Raw genomic sequence first — 19,250 nt, 5'->3', positions numbered from 1 at the left:
TTGTAATGATGAGTTCTCCAAGGTAGGGTTGGTGCAGCTTGAGTTCTTGGACTGTGTGCTTGTATGATACAATTTTTAAATTTGGTATATTTAGAGGGTCATTTCTGAAAGAACGTCAAAATAGACATCCATCTTACATGTATTTTCAAACAGGATACAGCCTGTTCGAAAATACGTGAGATGGATGTCCATGTGTTGGAAATGTCCATGGACCTCACTCCCATTTCTAGATCATTTATATATACAGTGGGGGAAATAAGTATTTGATCCCTTGCTGATTTTGTAAGTTTGCCCACTGACAAAGACATGAGCAGCCCATAATTGAAGGGTAGGTTATTGGTAACAGTGAGAGATAGCACATCACAAATTAAATCCGGAAAATCACATTGTGGAAAGTATATGAATTTATTTGCATTCTGCAGAGGGAAATAAGTATTTGATCCCCCACCAACCAGTAAGAGATCTGGCCCCTACAGACCAGGTAGATGCTCCAAATCAACTCGTTACCTGCATGACAGACAGCTGTCGGCAATGGTCACCTGTATGAAAGACACCTGTCCACAGACTCAGTGAATCAGTCAGACTCTAACCTCTACAAAATGGCCAAGAGCAAGGAGCTGTCTAAGGATGTCAGGGACAAGATCATACACCTGCACAAGGCTGGAATGGGCTACAAAACCATCAGTAAGACGCTGGGCGAGAAGGAGACAACTGTTGGTGCCATAGTAAGAAAATGGAAGAAGTACAAAATGACTGTCAATCGACAAAGATCTGGGGCTCCACGCAAAATCTCACCTCGTGGGGTATCCTTGATCATGAGGAAGGTTAGAAATCAGCCTACAACTACAAGGGGGGAACTTGTCAATGATCTCAAGGCAGCTGGGACCACTGTCACCACGAAAACCATTGGTAACACATTACGACATAACGGATTGCAATCCTGCAGTGCCCGCAAGGTCCCCCTGCTCCGGAAGGCACATGTGACGGCCCGTCTGAAGTTTGCCAGTGAACACCTGGATGATGCCGAGAGTGATTGGGAGAAGGTGCTGTGGTCAGATGAGACAAAAATTGAGCTCTTTGGCATGAACTCAACTCGCCGTGTTTGGAGGAAGAGAAATGCTGCCTATGACCCAAAGAACACCGTCCCCACTGTCAAGCATGGAGGTGGAAATGTTATGTTTTGGGGGTGTTTCTCTGCTAAGGGCACAGGACTACTTCACCGCATCAATGGGAGAATGGATGGGGCCATGTACCGTACAATTCTGAGTGACAACCTCCTTCCCTCCGCCAGGGCCTTAAAAATGGGTCGTGGCTGGGTCTTCCAGCACGACAATGACCCAAAACATACAGCCAAGGCAACAAAGGAGTGGCTCAGGAAGAAGCACATTAGGGTCATGGAGTGGCCTAGCCAGTCACCAGACCTTAATCCCATTGAAAACTTATGGAGGGAGCTGAAGCTGCGAGTTGCCAAGCGACAGCCCAGAACTCTTAATGATTTAGAGATGATCTGCAAAGAGGAGTGGACCAAAATTCCTCCTGACATGTGTGCAAACCTCATCATCAACTACAGAAGACGTCTGACCGCTGTGCTTGCCAACAAGGGTTTTGCCACCAAGTATTAGGTCTTGTTTGCCAGAGGGATTAAATACTTATTTCCCTCTGCAGAATGCAAATAAATTCATATACTTTCCACAATGTGATTTTCCGGATTTAATTTGTGATGTGCTATCTCTCACTGTTACCAATAACCTACCCTTCAATTATGGGCTGCTCATGTCTTTGTCAGTGGGCAAACTTACAAAATCAGCAAGGGATCAAATACTTATTTCCCCCACTGTATATGTATATATGTATATATATATATGTTAAAAAGCAGTGGTCCCAGCACAGACCCCTGGGGAACCCCAGTATCTACCCTTCTCCATTGAGAAAACTGACCATTTAACCCTACTCTGTGTTTTATTTATTTGTAGCATTTGTATCCCCCATTTTCCCACACACTAGCAGGCTCAATATGGCTAACAAGACACCGTATTGGTGAATGCCAAGTACAGCAGGTGTTTAACAAATACAATTAGAAATAAGATCAGGGAAGGTAGGGACAAGTGGGTAAAATAAGTGACAAAGAAATAAGAAATAGCAATGTCCTTTGAATCAGTGCAGAGTCGAGCCAGCTAAGCAGAAGCAGTAGGATAGGCCTTGCAAAATAGGTCTTTAAATTTCATCTGAATTCTAGATTGTCATGTATCATTTTCACACTTTTAGGTAATGTATTCCACATCTGTGTACTCAAGTAGGAGAAATTGGACGCATATGACGTTTTATATTTAAGACCAATGCAGTTTGGATAATGAAGGTTCATATAAGTACGAGATTTTCTATCCTTTAACCAGTTTTTAATCCACAATAGAACACTACCTCCTATCCCATGACTTTCCAATTTTCTTTTTAGACGTGGATGTTTCTTCCCCTTCGGTAATCACTGTTAGACATCCAGATCTCAGACCCTCGTTGGTCCTGCCCGGAACATCCCCCCTTGCTATTTGGATGTTTTGCAGTGTTGGATGTCCCTATTCTGTCTTTGCAAGTTCGAGATTTGGACATGGACATCTATTTCGACCTTTTGAGACATCCATGTGCTTTGAAAATGAGTGCTATAGTCTTTTAATTGACTTGCTCAATCACCTTTGTAAATAGAGTTAAACAGGGCCAGAATAACACTATATTGAGTCCTATGCTAACACATATGTGTGGACTTCTGTTCACTTATATATTTGTTTTCTTCCCCCTTCCAGAGTCACATTAATTTTTCTTGCCCTCCTTTTCCCATATTTTCATTCCCCCCCTCCCCCCACTCCCGTTTCACCTCTTAAAAAGTAAATAAATAGATGGATAGAAACTCTGAATGTTGAGCACCTAATTCTCATAACATGATGTATGTTTAGTGGCCCTTTACCAGGAGAAAAAAATCTCTGCACGAATATTATAGTACTAGGGTGTCCCTTTAATCAGCCCATCCAAATGACAGAAATATTACCTTCAAATAGTCCATCTCGGTTATGCCCTGTATTGGTGTCAAAGACCACCAGGTTGCCCTTCGAGTGCATTTTACTTTAGCTCTCACCAGAGGAAAAAGGAAAAGGATTCTGTTCCAGGTACTGCCTTGTCTCAAAGAAGTCAGAGGGATGCATCCCATCCTAGATCTAAGGGCCCTGAACAAACTCCTAGTCAATGAAAAGTTCAGGATGGTTTCTCTGGGCACCCTTCTCCCAGTGATTCATGCTCATGATTGGCTATGCTCCCTGGACTTAAAGGATTCCTACATACACATCCCAGGCCACAGAAAGTATCTCAGATTTCTGGTGGGAACATATCACTTTCAGTACCGTGTGTTGCCATTTGGCTTCGCATCAGCTCCCAGGATTTTCCTGCAATGTCTATTGTCGCTACACAGACTGGGATTCTATGTGTTTTCCTACCTGGATGATTGGCTGTTAAAAGAGCACATCGAAGGACTGTGCTCAGGAGTCCATGTGGAGAACTATTCAAGTGCTGGAGCTACTAGGTTTCATTTTAAACTACCCCAAGTCCCATCTGCTCCCAGTTCAGCAATTGGAATTCATTGGAGCCCTGCTAGACATGCACCAGGTGCGAGCCTTTCTCCCTGTGCCGAGGGGGTATATATTCTGGTTGCACTCACCACTTGGGTACCCCCAAGTGGCTTGGGTTCGAGCCAGCTAGCAGGCCGCAACTTGGTAGAGGTTGAGGTTCTTAGGCCACATGGCCTCCATTCTCCTTTGGCAGGTCTCCATATGAGAACTGCCCAGTGGACCCTATGTTTCCAGTGGTTTCAAGCCTCTGGGAACCTAGCAGATGTTATCTGGGTAACACCAGAGTTGGTTTAGTCCCTTCTCTGCTGGACAAGTTGATCCAATCTGACTATGGGATTTCCATTCCAAATTACTCAGCCCTAGAAGGTGCTGTTAACAGGTGCATCCCACCTGGAGTGGGGAGCTCACGTGGATGGGCTACACACTCAGTGTGCATAGTCAGCTCAGGAGGCAGATCTTCATATTCACCTCTTGCAGCTACAGGCAATCTGGAACGCTCTATAGGCTTTCAGAGATCAGCTGTTCAACCAAATTGTACTCATTCAAATGGACAATCAGGTTGCAATGTATTACACCAACAAGCAGGGGGGGTACTGGATCATACCCTTTGTGTCAGGAGGCCAACCAGATGTGGCAATGGGCTATCCAGTTCATGATAGTTCTCAGAGCCACGTACCTGGCGGGCAAATGCAACAGTGTGGCTGACAGATTGAGCAGGGTCATGCAACTGCATGAGTGGTTTCTCAGCATGGGCATTGCCTTCAAGATTTTCCGAGTGTGGAGCACCCCCTCGGTGGATCTCTCTGCCACTCTGTTCAATCACAAAGATCCTCAGTACTGTTCTAGGCTCAGGGCACACAGACTAGCATTGGATGCCTTCCTCCTCCATTGGAGGAATGGCCTTCTGTATGTATATCCTCTCATAGGGAAGACTTCTGAAACTCAAGCAAGACCAAGGAACCATGATCCTGTTTGCCCCATATTGGCCCTCCGAAGAACCTTGGAGTTTGGAATGTTTTCAAACCCTCATAATGCAGAACGAGGGGTCTCTTCTATATCCCAACCTCCAGTCGCAGGCCCTGACAGCCTGGATGTTGAGAGCTTAGAATTTGCTTCCTTGCATTCTCCAGATGGTGTCTACAGGGTCTTGCTGTCTTCCAAGAAAGATTCCACTAAGAGGTGTTATTCTTTCAAATGGAGGTTTTGCCGTCTGGTGTGAGGGCAAGGCCCTAGATCCTCTTTGTTGCCTTACACAGACCCTGCTTGAATACCTACTACACCTCCCTGAGTCTGGTCTTAAGACCAACTCTGTAAGGGTTCACCTTAATGCAACAAGTGCTTATCATCACCATGTAGAATGTAAGCTCATCTCTGAACAGTTTCTAGTTGTTCGCTTCATGAGAGATTTGCTTTTGTCAAAGCCCCTTGTCAATCCTCCACCTGTGTCATGGGAACTCATGGTTGTCCTCACCTAGTTGAAGAAAGATCCTTTTGAGCCACTCAATTCCTGGTCTCTCACGTAATTGACTTGGAAGGTCTTGTTTTTGGTGGCTGTTACTTCAGCTTGCAGGGTCAGTGAGCTTCAGGCCTTAGTAGCAGATTCACCTTACACAAAATTTCATCATAACAGATTAGTTCTCCGCATGCACCCTAAATTCCTGTCGAAAGTTGTCAGTGTTCTATCTGAATCAGTCTATCGTCCTTTCAACATATTTTCCCAAACCTTGCACTCATCCTGCCGAAAGTGCACTGCACACCTTGGACTGCAAGTGAGCATTGGCCTTTTTCCTGGAGCGAACTAGGCCCTACAGGCAGCCAACTCAGCCTTTTTATTTCTTTTGATCCCAACAGGATGGGGGTCACCATCGGGGAAACACACAAGCGCCAGTTGGCTGGCAGGTTGCATTTCTTTCACTTATGCTCAAGCAGGGCTGACTCTTGAGAGTCATGTCAAGGCTTATAATGTCAGTGTCATAGCTGTGTCGGTAGCCCACTTGAGATCAACCTCTATAGAGGAGATTTGCAAGGCTGCAATGTGGTGTTCAGTCCACACATTCATATCTCACTGTTGCCTTGAGCAAGATACCCGATGCAATAGTCGGTTTGAGTAGACAGTTCTGCAGAATTTATGTGTGGTCTAGAATCTAACTTCACCCTTGTAGGCCCATTTTGTTCTGTTTGTATATAGTTTCAGGTTAATTAATATTTTGAACTCACTGTTGTGAGTTCCAATTTTCCTACTGTTGTTGTTTTTGGTGAGCCTGGTAGCTAGGGATTTCCACATGTGAGAATTGTCTGTCCTGCTTGTTCTTGGTAAAAGTGAAGATACTTACCTGTAGCAGGCATTCTCCAGGACAGCAGGCCATAAATTGTCATATACCCTCCCACCTCCCCTTGGAGTTGTTTTGGATAGTTATTTTACTGTACTCATGGTTTCATGCGCTTGCGTCAAGCAGGAAGGCACTCAGGCTTGTGCAGTGGGGACACTGTCGCTTGCTCTTAAAGATGTATTACTCTATAAAAGTGTTCCGCACTGGTTGACGTGGATGACGTCACCCACATGCTAGAATCGATGGTCTGTTGTCCTCAGAAAATACCTGCTACAGGTAAGTAATTTTGCTTTTCCCGATGTTTTCAGAGTATAAACTGCTGCATTATTGTAGCTATAAAATTTGATGTACGATAATTTAAATTTATGCTTAGGTATTTGCTCATCATGAATAACCAAAAAATGAAAATGGATGCTATTTATTTCTTTCTTTGGACAGCTAACCACCACCAGGCTAAGAAAGAAATGAATTTTTGCTTTTCTTTAAATCAACTTAAGTGCCTATCTCAGCTTGTAAAGCTTAATTTGTGGTTGGAAGAAAGAATTGAAGAATTATCAGCTGAAATGGTACTGTTGCCCAGTGTTACTGAAGAAAAGAATTATGTGCAAGGTAAGGTCAGGAATTGCGGAAATATAATTTGTTTTGGATCTGAAAACAATGTGCCATGAATTTGGCCTTCAAAATTATACTGTACAATAAATAATTCAAAGGCACAATAATGATAGATGCAATTAAAAATGAGTTTGTGACCGGCATTTCCTCTATCAACATGCTTAGGTCCTCATCCTTTTCTAAGAGAGCTATCACAGTAGACTCCATAATTCTTAGAAATGTTATATTCCTTTGTAAATCTTAGAGGTACTCTGTTACGTATTTTCAAAAGTTACTTTTAAGCTGTATATTTTAGAGTAACTGTTTTAAGGTTCATCAAACCACAAGTTATTGTAAGACAGATGTGTGAAGTTTAGCATTGGGCCAGAATTACTCAACTTTTACTAGTTTGGGTTTCCTTTTGTGAGATAACCTCTCATGGCATAATAAACATAGGGCTACTAGTGGATTTTATTGAGGATTGTGCAGTGTTGCACCCTGGCAAACAGCTTTTTGTGCTGGATATAATATCAAAACCACTTTGGTAGAAATGGTTAGTGATCTGAGGGGCATTATTGATTCATGAGGATTGGTGTTGATAGTTTCTGTCTATTTGACATCCACATTTGTTTATTTTAATTTTATTTATATCCTGCTTTTGTGCAAAGCAAGTAACAAACATACACAAAAAAATAAAAACATAAGTACACATAACCATCATTAAGATATTCATAGTCGATCAACAACAATCTAGATCATTCTTCCAAAAAGACCTTCACAAAGTAATGAGCCTTCAAAAAACATTTAAATTGCTGAATATTTTCATAAGATCTCAAATGTCCTGGCAAGTTGATCCACAAGAATGGACCAGGAAGTGTGAGAGTGCCTGCATCTTCGTCTCTACATAATAATATGTTGGAGGAGGCAAACAGAGTTTCTGGGATGGGATGTCTCAGATCTTAATACATGGCCTGGTACATACATTTTCAATGTATTGCAGAAATAAGCAGGTACAGTCTTAAATACACGCTGATAAATTAATACAACTACTACTACTACTTAGCATTTCTATAGCGCTGCCAGGGTTACGCAGCGCTGTACAAGTTTAAACATGGGGAAGGACAGTCCCTGCTCAAGAGAGCTTACAATCTAAAGGTTACAAACTCTGTAAATAACCGGGAGCCAATGTAATCTTTTTAACATTGAAGTTATATGTTCTGCTTTTGAAACTCCCATAATCAATCATGCAACAGCATACTGAGCAACATGCAGTGCCTGACGCTGAAAAGAAGAAATACCTAGAAATAAAGAATTTATAGAAATCAGTTTTTGTTAATACCAGCCTCTGCACGATCGTTCAGAAGTCCTTGATGTAGATCATGTCCTGCTTTTAGAGCGCTTGTGGATGGTAGGAATTGGGGTACAGTACTCTCATGGGTTATGAATTTTTTTATTGGAGCGGTCATTTGTGGTGGGGGAGGGGTTGGAATTTGTTTCCCCCATACAACTTAGGAGTGGAATGCCCCAAGGTTTGGCACTCATCGATGTTGTTCAATATTTTTTTGAGCCGGTACTGGGGATAATTCAGGGTTTTGGGATTAATTTGTATGTTTATGCCGATGATCTTCTTTTAGTGGCCAGGATTTCAAAATCAGTGTATGATTTGACTGGTATGCAGGATTGTTTACATACATTAATAGCATAGTTAGTTGGGTAGCATATGATTTTGAATGTGGCGAAAAGTGCAAATAGGTGGGAAAGTGTGGGATACAAATGCAATAAATAAATAGTTTACTGGGTAGCAGGTAAGAGATAATGTCCCAGATCTTCAGTAACATTATTTCTGTTATGTAGCATCTCACTATTCCAGAGCCTGTGGGATAGTTGTGTCCATCAACCAGCAGGTGGATATACAGAACGTATGAACATAAGTGTTGCCATACTGGGACAGACAGAAGGTCCATCAAGCCCAATATCCTGTTTGCAACAGTGGCCAATCCAGGTCACAAGTATCCAGAACAGTAAAACAGATGTTATGCTGTTTATCCTTGAAATAAGCAGTGGATTTTCCCAACTCCATCTTAATAATAGCTTATGGACTTTTCTTTTAGGAAACTATCCAAACATTTTTTAAACCCTACAAACTAACTGCTTTTACCATATTCTATGGCAACGAATTCCAGAGTTTAATTACACACTGAGTGAAGTAATATTTTGTTTTAAATTGTTAGTCTTCAAGGTTTGTACATCTGATGAACCTCCCTACCTAGCACGTTACTTGGTTCCATATTTCCCTCCCTGGGCCCTCAGGGAGGGAAATATGAATTTGCCTACTTACAGGGATATACACCATGAACACTCCAGACATGCCATATTTTCAGTTCATATCCCGAACTTTGGAGCTCATTGGCTACTCATTTGTGTCAGTATTCCTCTATAGATTCTTCAAATCTGAGCTGAAAACCTCTTTTGATATGCATTTTCTAATGCCCCATGACTATTATATTACATTCACATTATTTTTATGATTTTGGCTGAATCTCTGAGAGTCCAGGCGCAGTGTACCTTTTTTTTAACCCTCTCCCCCCCATTTCCTATCGAAAATTGAACTTCTCCCTCTTCTCTATTGTATGTTGTCTGGTCTAATAGTCTAGCCCCAATTTTAGACTGTATGCCACGTAGATGGTACTTGCTGTTAGGCAGGATAGTATATTTTAATAAATACTTGAAAACTAACTTGAAACTTGTCTTTCTTCAGGGGGCTCTTTAACTCTATTTCAAGACAGCAGACCTACTAGCTTGGTTTTAAGCAATATGATCAGAAGTCCCACTTTCAGGCATGCCAATCTTCCTTTCATGCGGACAGGAGGTCCTCCTCTCAGTCAGCTAGAGCACCCAATGCCTCCAGAGCTTCGCAATGATGCAAGGCTGGTCCACTCTTCTCTTCCTCTGTTGAGAGGATGCCTTCAGGAGTTTCGAGAGGAGTGGGTCAAAATTACGTCAGACCAGTCTGTTCTGGATATTCTTACAGAAGGTTACAAGTTGTAATTCTCCAGCCCAGTCGCTCCTCTCAGAGAAGGGCCAACCAAGGCTATCAAGGTTCAGGCCACTGTACATTCCTTGTTGGTGTTCCGGGTCATTGTTCCAGTTCCCCAGACTGAACAGGGACAAGGCAGGCACTCCATCTACTTCATTGTCCCAATGAAGGAAGGCACCTTTCATCCGGTCTTAGATCTCAAAGGTCTAAACTGCGGCCTCAGAGTTTCCTGCTTTTGCATGTGATCACTAAGCAGTCATAGCCTCAGTTCAAGCGGGAGAATTTCTCACTGCCCTCAATCTCAAGGAGACGTTATTGCATATACATTTTGCAATGCTGGGCTGCCACTTTCAGTTCAAGACTTTGGCCTTTGGTCTTGCCACAGCTCCAAGAATCTTTACCAAGGTTATGGTGGTGGTGGTGGCCTTCCTTCAGTGGTATGTTGGTATGTTGACAACTGGTTCATTTCTGTGGCTTCCTATTCGGACAGCGTGGCAACAACAGACAAAGTTATCTGTCTTCTGTAGTCATTGGGTTAGGTGACTAACACCATTAAAGATGCTGGAGTATCTGGACTTTCTTTTTGACACAGCACAAGAGAGGATCTTCCTCTCGGAGTGCAGGAGGTCGAAGCTGGTTCAATAGATTCATCTTCTCCACGGTCAAGGCAGGCCTAGGGTCTGGGACTATGTCCAGACTCTGGGGTCAATGACAGTGGTAATGGAAGTGGTGCCATGGGCAAAGACTCATATGCAGTCATTATAGGAATCTCTTTTCAACTGCTGGTCTCCAGTGTCACAGAGGTACGATCTTTATCTTCCTTGGAAGCTGGTTCCCAGATAGAGTATGCAAAGATGGTTGTCACCAAGGAATTTTACTGTCTGAGCTCCCTTTTCGATAACACATTAGGAGGTGGTGACAACAGACACCAGTAAGTTGGGTTGCCAAGAGAGAGATATATCGTATATTTCAGATGGATACTGCTGTTTAAAGGTAAATACAGGAAGCGACAATCAGCACCATCAGAAGGTAATTGTGGCACGTGGTTCATCCTAATAATTAGCAGAAAGTGCAAAACACAGGCATGGAGGAGGGCTTTTCAACTCCCTGGCCTGATCCTGGGGGATCTTTGGAGCCAGGTATTTCACAGACATCAGCTAAGGTAGTTGTTACAGTATAAATTTCAGATGAGTCCTCTCTGCAAAAGTCTTAACTAACTAACTTTTACAATACAAATTACTTCTCTCCCCAGAACGTTGGTAGTTTCTCTGGTCAATTAGAAAAATGCTGAAAATAGAGAAAAATATGGTTTAAACAGAAGTTCAGGCATCTCTTGGGAGCAGAGATGGTCCATGTTGTTATACCTGGCAGTACTTTGCACAGGCTAAGGGGGATTAGAGGCTGGGAAAGCTCTCCCTGAAATAAAAATATGAGTAAAAACATGCTCTTTTGGCTAGAACAACTTACTGTTTCCTTGTGGACGAGGCACATCAGTGGAAAGAATCTGGATGAGGTCGAAGGCAATGTCTGTGTATCACTGCAGACTGAGAGAGAAATGTTAAAGTAGACCAGGGCTTTGGGGTTGGGTGGGGGGAAGATGCTGAACTTGGGGGACAAAGGAGGGCGAGAGGGGAGATGGACCCAGGGGAGGGAGGACTGGAAGGGAAAAATTCTGGACCCTGAAGTGGAGAGAGGTGGGAGGGTGGGAGGGAGGGAGGGAAAAGAGATGGAGAGATGTACTTGGGGAGAGGGTGGAGGGATGACGAGGAAAAATGTTGGACCTGGGGTATAAGAGAAGGATGGAAAGATGAAATGCAGGACAATGAGGAGGAAGTTCTGAGAGAAGAGGACATTACTGTGGGTAAGTGACATTATTTTAGTCTGTGCTTGGTAACTTAAGAGATTGGACTTAAAAGAGGAATTGTGGGATATTGATAAACACAGAATTTAAAAAAAGCAAACTTTATTAGCTAGTCTCCATACCCTTACCCCATAGTTTTAAAACTTAAATTTTCTGCCACAGCATTAACAGATAGTCTCTAGAAGTCACAGTAGGGCCTAGTTCAGTCTTAGAAAAAATAAAAAGAGAGAGAAGCAAGCATTTTTAACTAGTTTCCATAGTTTATAACCCTCTCCCCTATAGTTTTAAACTGAAACATTCTCTAGATGTAGAAACTTAACAGCCAAGAGTATAAAAAGGATAGTAGCAAGGCTGAAACTGTTCTAAAAGAAAGTTATTTTTTGTTCTTGCCTGCTGGAGAGGTAGCACTGCTACTGACCTGATATAGGTGTTAAGTAAGGTATAAGGAAGTAGAATATTTGCAAAGGTTACTAAGGGCAATCCGATTACTGGGCTAGCTTCAAAGGGTTTGTTTGAAACAGTCTCCTTAGAATCCAAACTATATAGAGAGGAAAAGTCCCACTTCACTTTCTTTCTGAGAAGTTCTGAGAGAAGAGGACATTTTTTGTGGGTAAGTGACAGTATTTTATTCTGTGCTTTTAACTTAAAGATTGGATTTAAAAGAGGAATTGCAGGATATTGATAAACACAGAATTAAAAAAAAAAAAAAAAGCAAACTTTATAAGCTAGTTTCCATACCCTTTTCCCCATAGTTTTAAAACTTGAATTTTTTGCCACATCATTAACAGATATAGTCTCTCTAGAAGGTACAGTAGGGTCATGCACTTGGGTCGCAAAAATCTGAGGGAACGGTACAGTATAGGGGGTGTAGTGCTTCAGTGTGTGAAGGAAGAGTGGGACTTGGGGGTGGTTGTGTCTGACGACCTTAAAGCTTTCAAACAGGTAGAAAAAGCGACGGCCAAAGCCAGAAGGATTCTTGGGTGCATAAAGAGAGGCATGACCAGCAGGAAAAAGGAGGTGATAGTGCCGTTGTATAAGTCTCTGGTGAGGCCTCATTTGGAGTACTGCGTGCAATTATGGAGACCGCACCTACGGAAAGATATAAACAGGATGGAGTCGGTCCAGAGGGTGGCTACGAAATTAGTAAGCGGTCTTGAATGCAAAAATTATAGGGACAGGCTTATGAACCTCAACATGTATACGCTGGAAGAGAGGAGACATGATAGAAATGTTTAAATATCTCAAGGGCATTTATGTGCAGGAAGAGAGCCTTTTTCAAATGAAGGAGAGCTCTGGAATGAGGGGGCATATGACAAATTTAAGAGGGAACAGGCTTAGGAGTAACCTAAGGAAGTATTATTTCACAGAAAGGGTGGTGAAGGCGTGGAATGGCCTCCGGGTGGAGATGGTAGAGTCGAGGAGTGTTCCAGAATTTAAAAAGGCATGGGATAAGCATGTGGGATCGCTTAGCAACAGGAAGAATTAGGGGTTACAGAGGACGGGCAGACTGGATGGGTCATATGGCCTTTATCTGCCATCATGTTTCTATGTTTCTAGATAGCTGGGTGGCTGGTGGACATGAGGATTGCCTGTTCACTTGCCCTGCCTGTTGCGAAGGTGGTGGACCTCACATGCCAGATAAGATTTTAGATAGTGCTGGGGAGGAGCCGGCTGCCTTGGTACATGTGGGTACGAATGATATAGGAAAATGTGGGGAAAAGGTTCTGGAAGCCAAATTTAAGCTCTTATGTAGAAAGCTCAAATCCAGAACCTCTATGTCACCGTTTCCTTGTCTGTGCTCACCTCGCCCTCTGGTGGCCAGAACCGGTGGCTGCTATGAACTGTCACACGTTCCAGATTTCAGCCTAGTCCGGTCCGGATCTTCCAGACTGCCAGACTTGCTTTTCTTGTTTGTGCCTGAACAGCACCCGTAGCTGCCTTGTGATTCCTGCAGCTGAACTTCAGCTGCTGATGGGCTTTATTAGCCACCTGGAAACTTCTGTGTTGGCCTTTGCATCGTCTAAGGTCCCTGGTATGTGGGTGTGCTAGTCTGAGTTTCTTGTCTGGTTCTAGTTTGTTTGTGTGTAGTTAGCTTTGGTTTTATTGCATAGTTCCTAGTCTTGTTTCTGGTCTGCATTTCCTTGTCTTGTGTCTGTGTTTCTTTCTCAGTGGCTGCTTGGCAGCTTTCAGTCCTGACTCTCACCTGTCTGTGTTTATGTCTTAGTGGCTGCCTGGCAGCTTTTAGTCCTGACTCTGTTGTGTGTTTCCTGTTGGTATCCAGTTCCTGCCCTGTCCTGTAAGTCCTACCGGCCGCCTGCACCCAGGGACTCAACTCCTGGGGAACGGCGGTCAAGCGCAGGTGAAGTCTAGCTGTTCCTGCTCTGCCTGTTCCAGCTTGTTTGCCTCTGCTGCAACTCCAGTCCGGGGTTCCAGTCCTGTTCTGCCGTGTCTCTGGTTTGGGGGTGGTTTTGCCTGCCACTGCCACTCCACGGCAGTGGTCCAAGGGCTCACAAACCCTGTGCTTCCGTGAGAAGCCTGACACTCTAGATAACATTTTCAGAAGTGCTCCCTGTTCCATGTGCAGGGCCCAAGAGACAGGCATGAGGAGATGGTGCTGGGAGGAGGGTTTTAGATTTGTAAGGAATTGTGGTTTGGTGGCTATTTGGTGAAACAGAAGAGTCTTGGAATTGCAGTCCCTTTCTTGCAGATACCTGTATGTCGTTGGCCTGGACTGGTCTAGCAGGATGAAAAGGAAGGTGAAATTTAGTCTTACTTGATCATTTCTTTTTCTTGATTCCTACCAGACCAGTCCACAGCCCCATCCGGAAGACTGGAGTTTGAAAAATCTTTTGGTTGCTTGCCTTTCACTCAGTTATCTGGAATTCAGTTTAGGTTTTCTGCAGAGGGTTCCCTTCAGGGGAATTCTTGCTAATACACATGCTTTTATTCTGTAAGACTAATTTTGATATTTGCATACTATTGTTATTATTAAACTCTCTTTTATTAAAGAATACAGCTGCAATAATCCGCATACCAACAGTAACTTTACCCCTCCCCAACTCGGTAACAAACCCTCTCAGATTAATACAGCAAATCATATAAGGAAATTACCTAAAAACAGATGTCTCAGCTCTTAAGCCTTAGACCAAAACAAAGACTCAAGTACACTTTCCTCCCTACAGTAACCTTCCCCTCCAGTCCCCCAAGGGCTCAAGACTCACTAGCAGGACCCTGATGGTTAACAGAAAATCAATTAAGAACTTATTTGCATACTAACAAGTTCCATGCTATACCATTCCTTATACTGATGTTAGGGAAATATGTCTGCTTCTTTGCCTCCATTTGCTGGTAGAGGAACATAACCTGTTGATCTGGTCTGGTATAGCAAGAACCTAAAGAAAAGAAATCATGAGGTAACACTGAATTTCACTTTCGTCATGTTAATTCTAATATTCTTTGTACCTCTATTTAGGAATACTAAAGGGAAATGATGAAAAGCTATTAATAGAGGAAAGTGGAGCAAATGACTTCATCATGCTGCCACAGCCCTCACAATGGGCAAAACAGGCAAGTTTGAATTATTTAATTGTTTTGAATTTAGATTTAGCTCATGCCTTTTTAATAGTTGTACCTCAAGGTGAGTTGCATTCAGTTACAATAGGTATTTCCTTGTTCCTGGAGGACTCACAATCTGAGTTTGTACCTGAGGCAGTAGAGAAATCGCTGATTTGCCAAAGGTCACAAAGAGCCGCAGTAGGATTTAAACCTAGCTTTCCTAGTTCCCAGCCTGCTGCTCTAATTATATGTAGCAAGCAGTAAATTAAAACATAAGTATAATACTACATAGTTTTTAAATACATGCAATGTAAAATCTTGCTTTATGTTCTCTCCTCATTAACTTTTGTGTGCCTAATGTTAATTGAGCTAGATTTCTATTTGTTTTGAATTTTTGTGTATAGTTAGTACATTATTTTATGTTCATTTGATTTTCCAAGAATCAGGGGCGTATCTGGACTTCGCCGGTAGGGGGGTCCAGAGCCAAGTTGAGGGGGCACATTTTAGCCCCCCCCCCCCCCCCCCCGGCGACCCCCCCCCCCTCCGGCCGCCGTCAGAACCAGAACCACCTCCAACAACTGTCGCCCGCCCGCCGACCCTCTCGACCCCCCCGCCTGCTGTCGTTACCTGTGCTGGTGGGGGACCCCAACTCCCACCAGCCGAAGCCATCATCCTTAGTTCGTTTGTTTTCTTCTTTTTGAGTCTGACTCTGACATCCTGCACACGTCCTGCACGTTGTGTACGTGCAGGACGTCAGAGACGAGTCAGACTCAGAAAGAAGAAAACGAACGAAGGACGACGGCTTCGGCTGGTGGGGGGGGGGGGGGGGTTGGGGTCCCCAGCCAGCAAAGGTAGGCGACGGCAGGTTGGCGGCGGTTGGGGGGGTTGCCAGGGCCATCGGTAGGGGGGTCCAGGGCCAAATCTACGGGGGCCCTGGCCCCCGTGGCCCCATTACAGATACGCCCCTGCCAAGAATAAGGCACAAAATGTATTACATCAAAAGAAAAATGGATTTTATTTGAGAGCTGCAGACAGTGACACAAAGAATATTAAGTATAAAAAGGATGTAAAGTACAGTAAGAATGATAGACTTCTTGATTATATTGAAAGATTAACTTTCTAACTAAGTTTGGATCAAAATAGCAGGATTTCTGGACATATACTAGTTTTGGGGTCCTTTTACTAAAGCTTAGCATGCACTAATGGACATTGGTGTGCACTTAAGTGCCATGCCCCATAGGTATAAAAGAGGATGCACAAAGTTAGTGTGGACTAATGTCTGTTAGTCTGCACTAAGGTTTAGTAAAAGGGCCCCTTCCATATCATCAAGCTGATCAATCCATAGACTGGTGGGTTGTGTCCATCTACAAGCAGGTGGAGATAGAGAGCAAACTTTTGCCTCCCTATATGTGGTCATGTGCTGCCGGAAACTCCTCAGTATGTTCTCTATCTCAGCAGGTGGTGGTCACACACAGCAGCAGCTCTGGCTAGGCCTCCAAGCCTAATCCTTAGGTTTTGTTGAGGCCTGGGGTTGAGGGCTCTTTTGAGCAAGTGCAAACCTGGTGGTGCCAGGTCCCTCCTTTTCTCCCCCCTCCCGCTGGCTCCGTTTAAAAAAAAAAAAAAAAAATTTTTAAACGTCTTTAAAGGCGTTTAATTCGACGTTTCTTTAAACGTTCATTGCAGCTACTCACTGGGACACCAGTTCGTTACAGCTCGGAGCGGCAAGCAGGTAATTTTACCTTTTTATAGCGGGCAGGGGGTTCCCCGATTCTTCTCCTCGTGGCAATGGCGTCGGAGGGCGAGGGCGCAAAGGGTCGCTCCCCGGATCGCTGGAGCGTTTCTAGAGGGGATGCGGGGGTTTTACAACCTGATTCGCCCTTGATGGGTGATAGTTTAGTGACCGATGAATGTCCCGGTCGTTCCTCCGGCGTGGCGGTTTTTTCCCGCCATAAACGCCCATCCCCCGCTCCTCGCCTCCGCCATCTTGGCCGGCCACGCGGCTCGGACGGCTTCTTCGGGGCCGCCCTTGAGGTTGGAGACATTAATGCCATGAACGCCCTTAATTTGGGCGACGGCACAAAAGCGGCTAAAGTTAAGCGCCGTTCTTCCCGCGCGGCTCCTTCACGGAGTTTCGCGCCGGACGCCATTTTGGATGCGCAGCATGTCTCTCCCCCGCTATTGCGAGCGCCGGTTGAGAGTGCGTCTAGGGCTGTTGCCCAGGCTGCGGAAGTGCACAGTCTGGGGGGTTTCTCCCCCGAGTTTGTTTTGCTGCTGCATCAGGCTTTCCTCATGCAAAACGCTGCCCCTGCTCCCTCTTCGGATAAAGAGGTTGAGGTTCCCAGAGGTAAACGCCCTCGGGTTGATTTCCAGGCCTTGGAGGACTGTTGTCTCCTCCGATGTAGATGAGGGCAGCGTGTCTGAGGTCTCCCAACGATCCTTTGCGGATTCCTTGGAGGAGATAGATCCCCGCTCGGATGGAGCGGATGACCCCTCTGCAGCGCGGCTTTTTAGCCCAGAGGATTTGCCCAACCTGTTGTTACAGGCCATGGACACTTTGAAGATTTCCTCTCCGGAGGACGTCTCTCCCTCAGCCCCTGTTGGCTCTGCCATTATGCTGGGGACGAAGCGCCCGCCTAGAACCTTCCACGTGCATGATGCCATGCACACCTTAATTGCGGCTCAATGGGATGTCCCGGAAACGAGCCTTAAAGTGGCTAGGGCTATGTCCCGCCTCTATCCTTTGGCTGTGAGTGAACGTGAGGCCTATCTGTGGCCTACCGTGGATTCTTTAATCACTGCGGTGACTAAGAAAACGGCGTTGCCGGTGGAAGGTGGCACGGCCCTAAAGGACGCCCAAGACAGAAGATTGGAGGCGGCCTTAAGGTCGTCCTTTGAGGCAGCTGCTTTAAGTTTGCAGGCCTCAGTTTGCGGCTCCTATGTGGCCAGGGCGTGCCGGACTATGGTGCAGCGGGCTTCCCCCTCGGATCATTCCTTGAGGGCTGATTGGCCGGCCCTGGAATCGGGCTTAGCCTATTTGGCAGACTTGCTGTATGATGTCTGGAGAGCCTCAGCTAAAGGCATGGCTCAGACAGTCTCTGCGCGGCGGTGGCTTTGGCTGAAACATTGGTCTGCTGACCACGCCTCTAAATCCCGCCTGGCTAGATTGCCTTTTAAAGGCAAGCTGCTCTTTGGGGTCGAGCTGGACAAAATCGTGACCGATCTCGGCACGTCTAAGGGCAAGAAATTACCAGAGGTCAGGGCTCGGGTTAGTACTCGTCCCGATACCTCCAGAGGACGGTTGCAGGAAGCCCATCGGTACCGCCCGGGCAAGTCGGGTTCCTCTGCCCCCTCTTCCTTCAAGAGGAATTTCTCCCCCAAGCAGCATTCCTTTCGCAGAGACCGCCGTCCCGGAGGTGCTCCCTCCGGTCCTCCCCCAGGGTCTCGTACCCAATGACGGGGCCTTGGTCCACGCCCCAGTGCAGATTGGAGGACGGCTGTCCTCGTTTCTGGGCGAGTGGACCACTATAACTTCAGACGCGTGGGTGCTGGAAGTCATCAGAGACGGCTACAAGCTAGAGTTCTGCCAACCCTTAAGAGACGGGTTTGTACTCTCTCCCTGCAAGTCTCCGGTCAAGCTGTGGTAGTGCAGCAGACCTTGGACAACCTGATCCGCCTGGGTGCGGTCGTTCCGGTGCCAAAAAATCAGATTGGCAAGGGACGTTACTCCATTTACTTTGTGGTTCCAAAGAAAGGAGGTTCTGTCCGGCCTATCCTCGACCTCAAAGGGGTCAATCGGGCCTGGAAAGTGAGGCACTTTCGCATGGAGACTCTCCGCTCTGTTATAGCGGCAGTGAAGGCAGGAGAGTTCTTGGCTTCCTTGGACATCAAGGAAGCGTACCTGCATATTCCCATCTGGCCTCCACTCCAACGCTTTCTGCGTTTTACAGTCCTGAGACGACACTTCCAGTTCAGAGCCCTCCCTTTCGGGTTGGCTACTGCTCCGCGGACCTTTTCCAAAGTAATGGGGGTCATAGCGGCCTTCCTGCTAAAGGAAGGAGTACAAGTCCATCCTTATCTGGACGACTGGTTGATCCGAGCCCCCTCTTATGCAGAGTGCGGCAAAGCTATGGACCGGGTAGTTGCTCTTTTGAGCTCCCTGGGATGGATCATCAACTGGAAGAAGAGCCAGCTGCGCCCGACTCAGTCCCTGGTGTATCTGGGAGTTCGATTCGACACCCAAGTGGGCAGAGTGTTCCTGCCAGACA

The 19,250-nt window shown here is 45.3% G+C and overlaps 1 protein-coding gene across 1 annotated transcript in view; it reads left to right on the top strand.

The window, feature by feature from the left end:
* Nucleotides 1–19,250, top strand: part of KIAA0825 (KIAA0825 ortholog) — a 584,207-nt gene that overhangs the window by 95,978 nt on the left and 468,979 nt on the right. Inside the window, 2 exon segments of the mRNA XM_030193391.1 lie at nt 6,380–6,550; nt 14,903–14,997. Coding sequence (XP_030049251.1) covers nt 6,380–6,550; nt 14,903–14,997 — 266 coding nt within the window.

Source organism: Microcaecilia unicolor, chromosome 2 (genome assembly GCF_901765095.1).
Source record: "Microcaecilia unicolor chromosome 2, aMicUni1.1, whole genome shotgun sequence".
Lineage (NCBI taxonomy): Eukaryota > Metazoa > Chordata > Amphibia > Gymnophiona > Siphonopidae > Microcaecilia > Microcaecilia unicolor.
The sequence above is the reverse complement of the archived record's forward strand: the minus strand, read 5'-3'. Positions and strand labels throughout refer to the sequence as shown.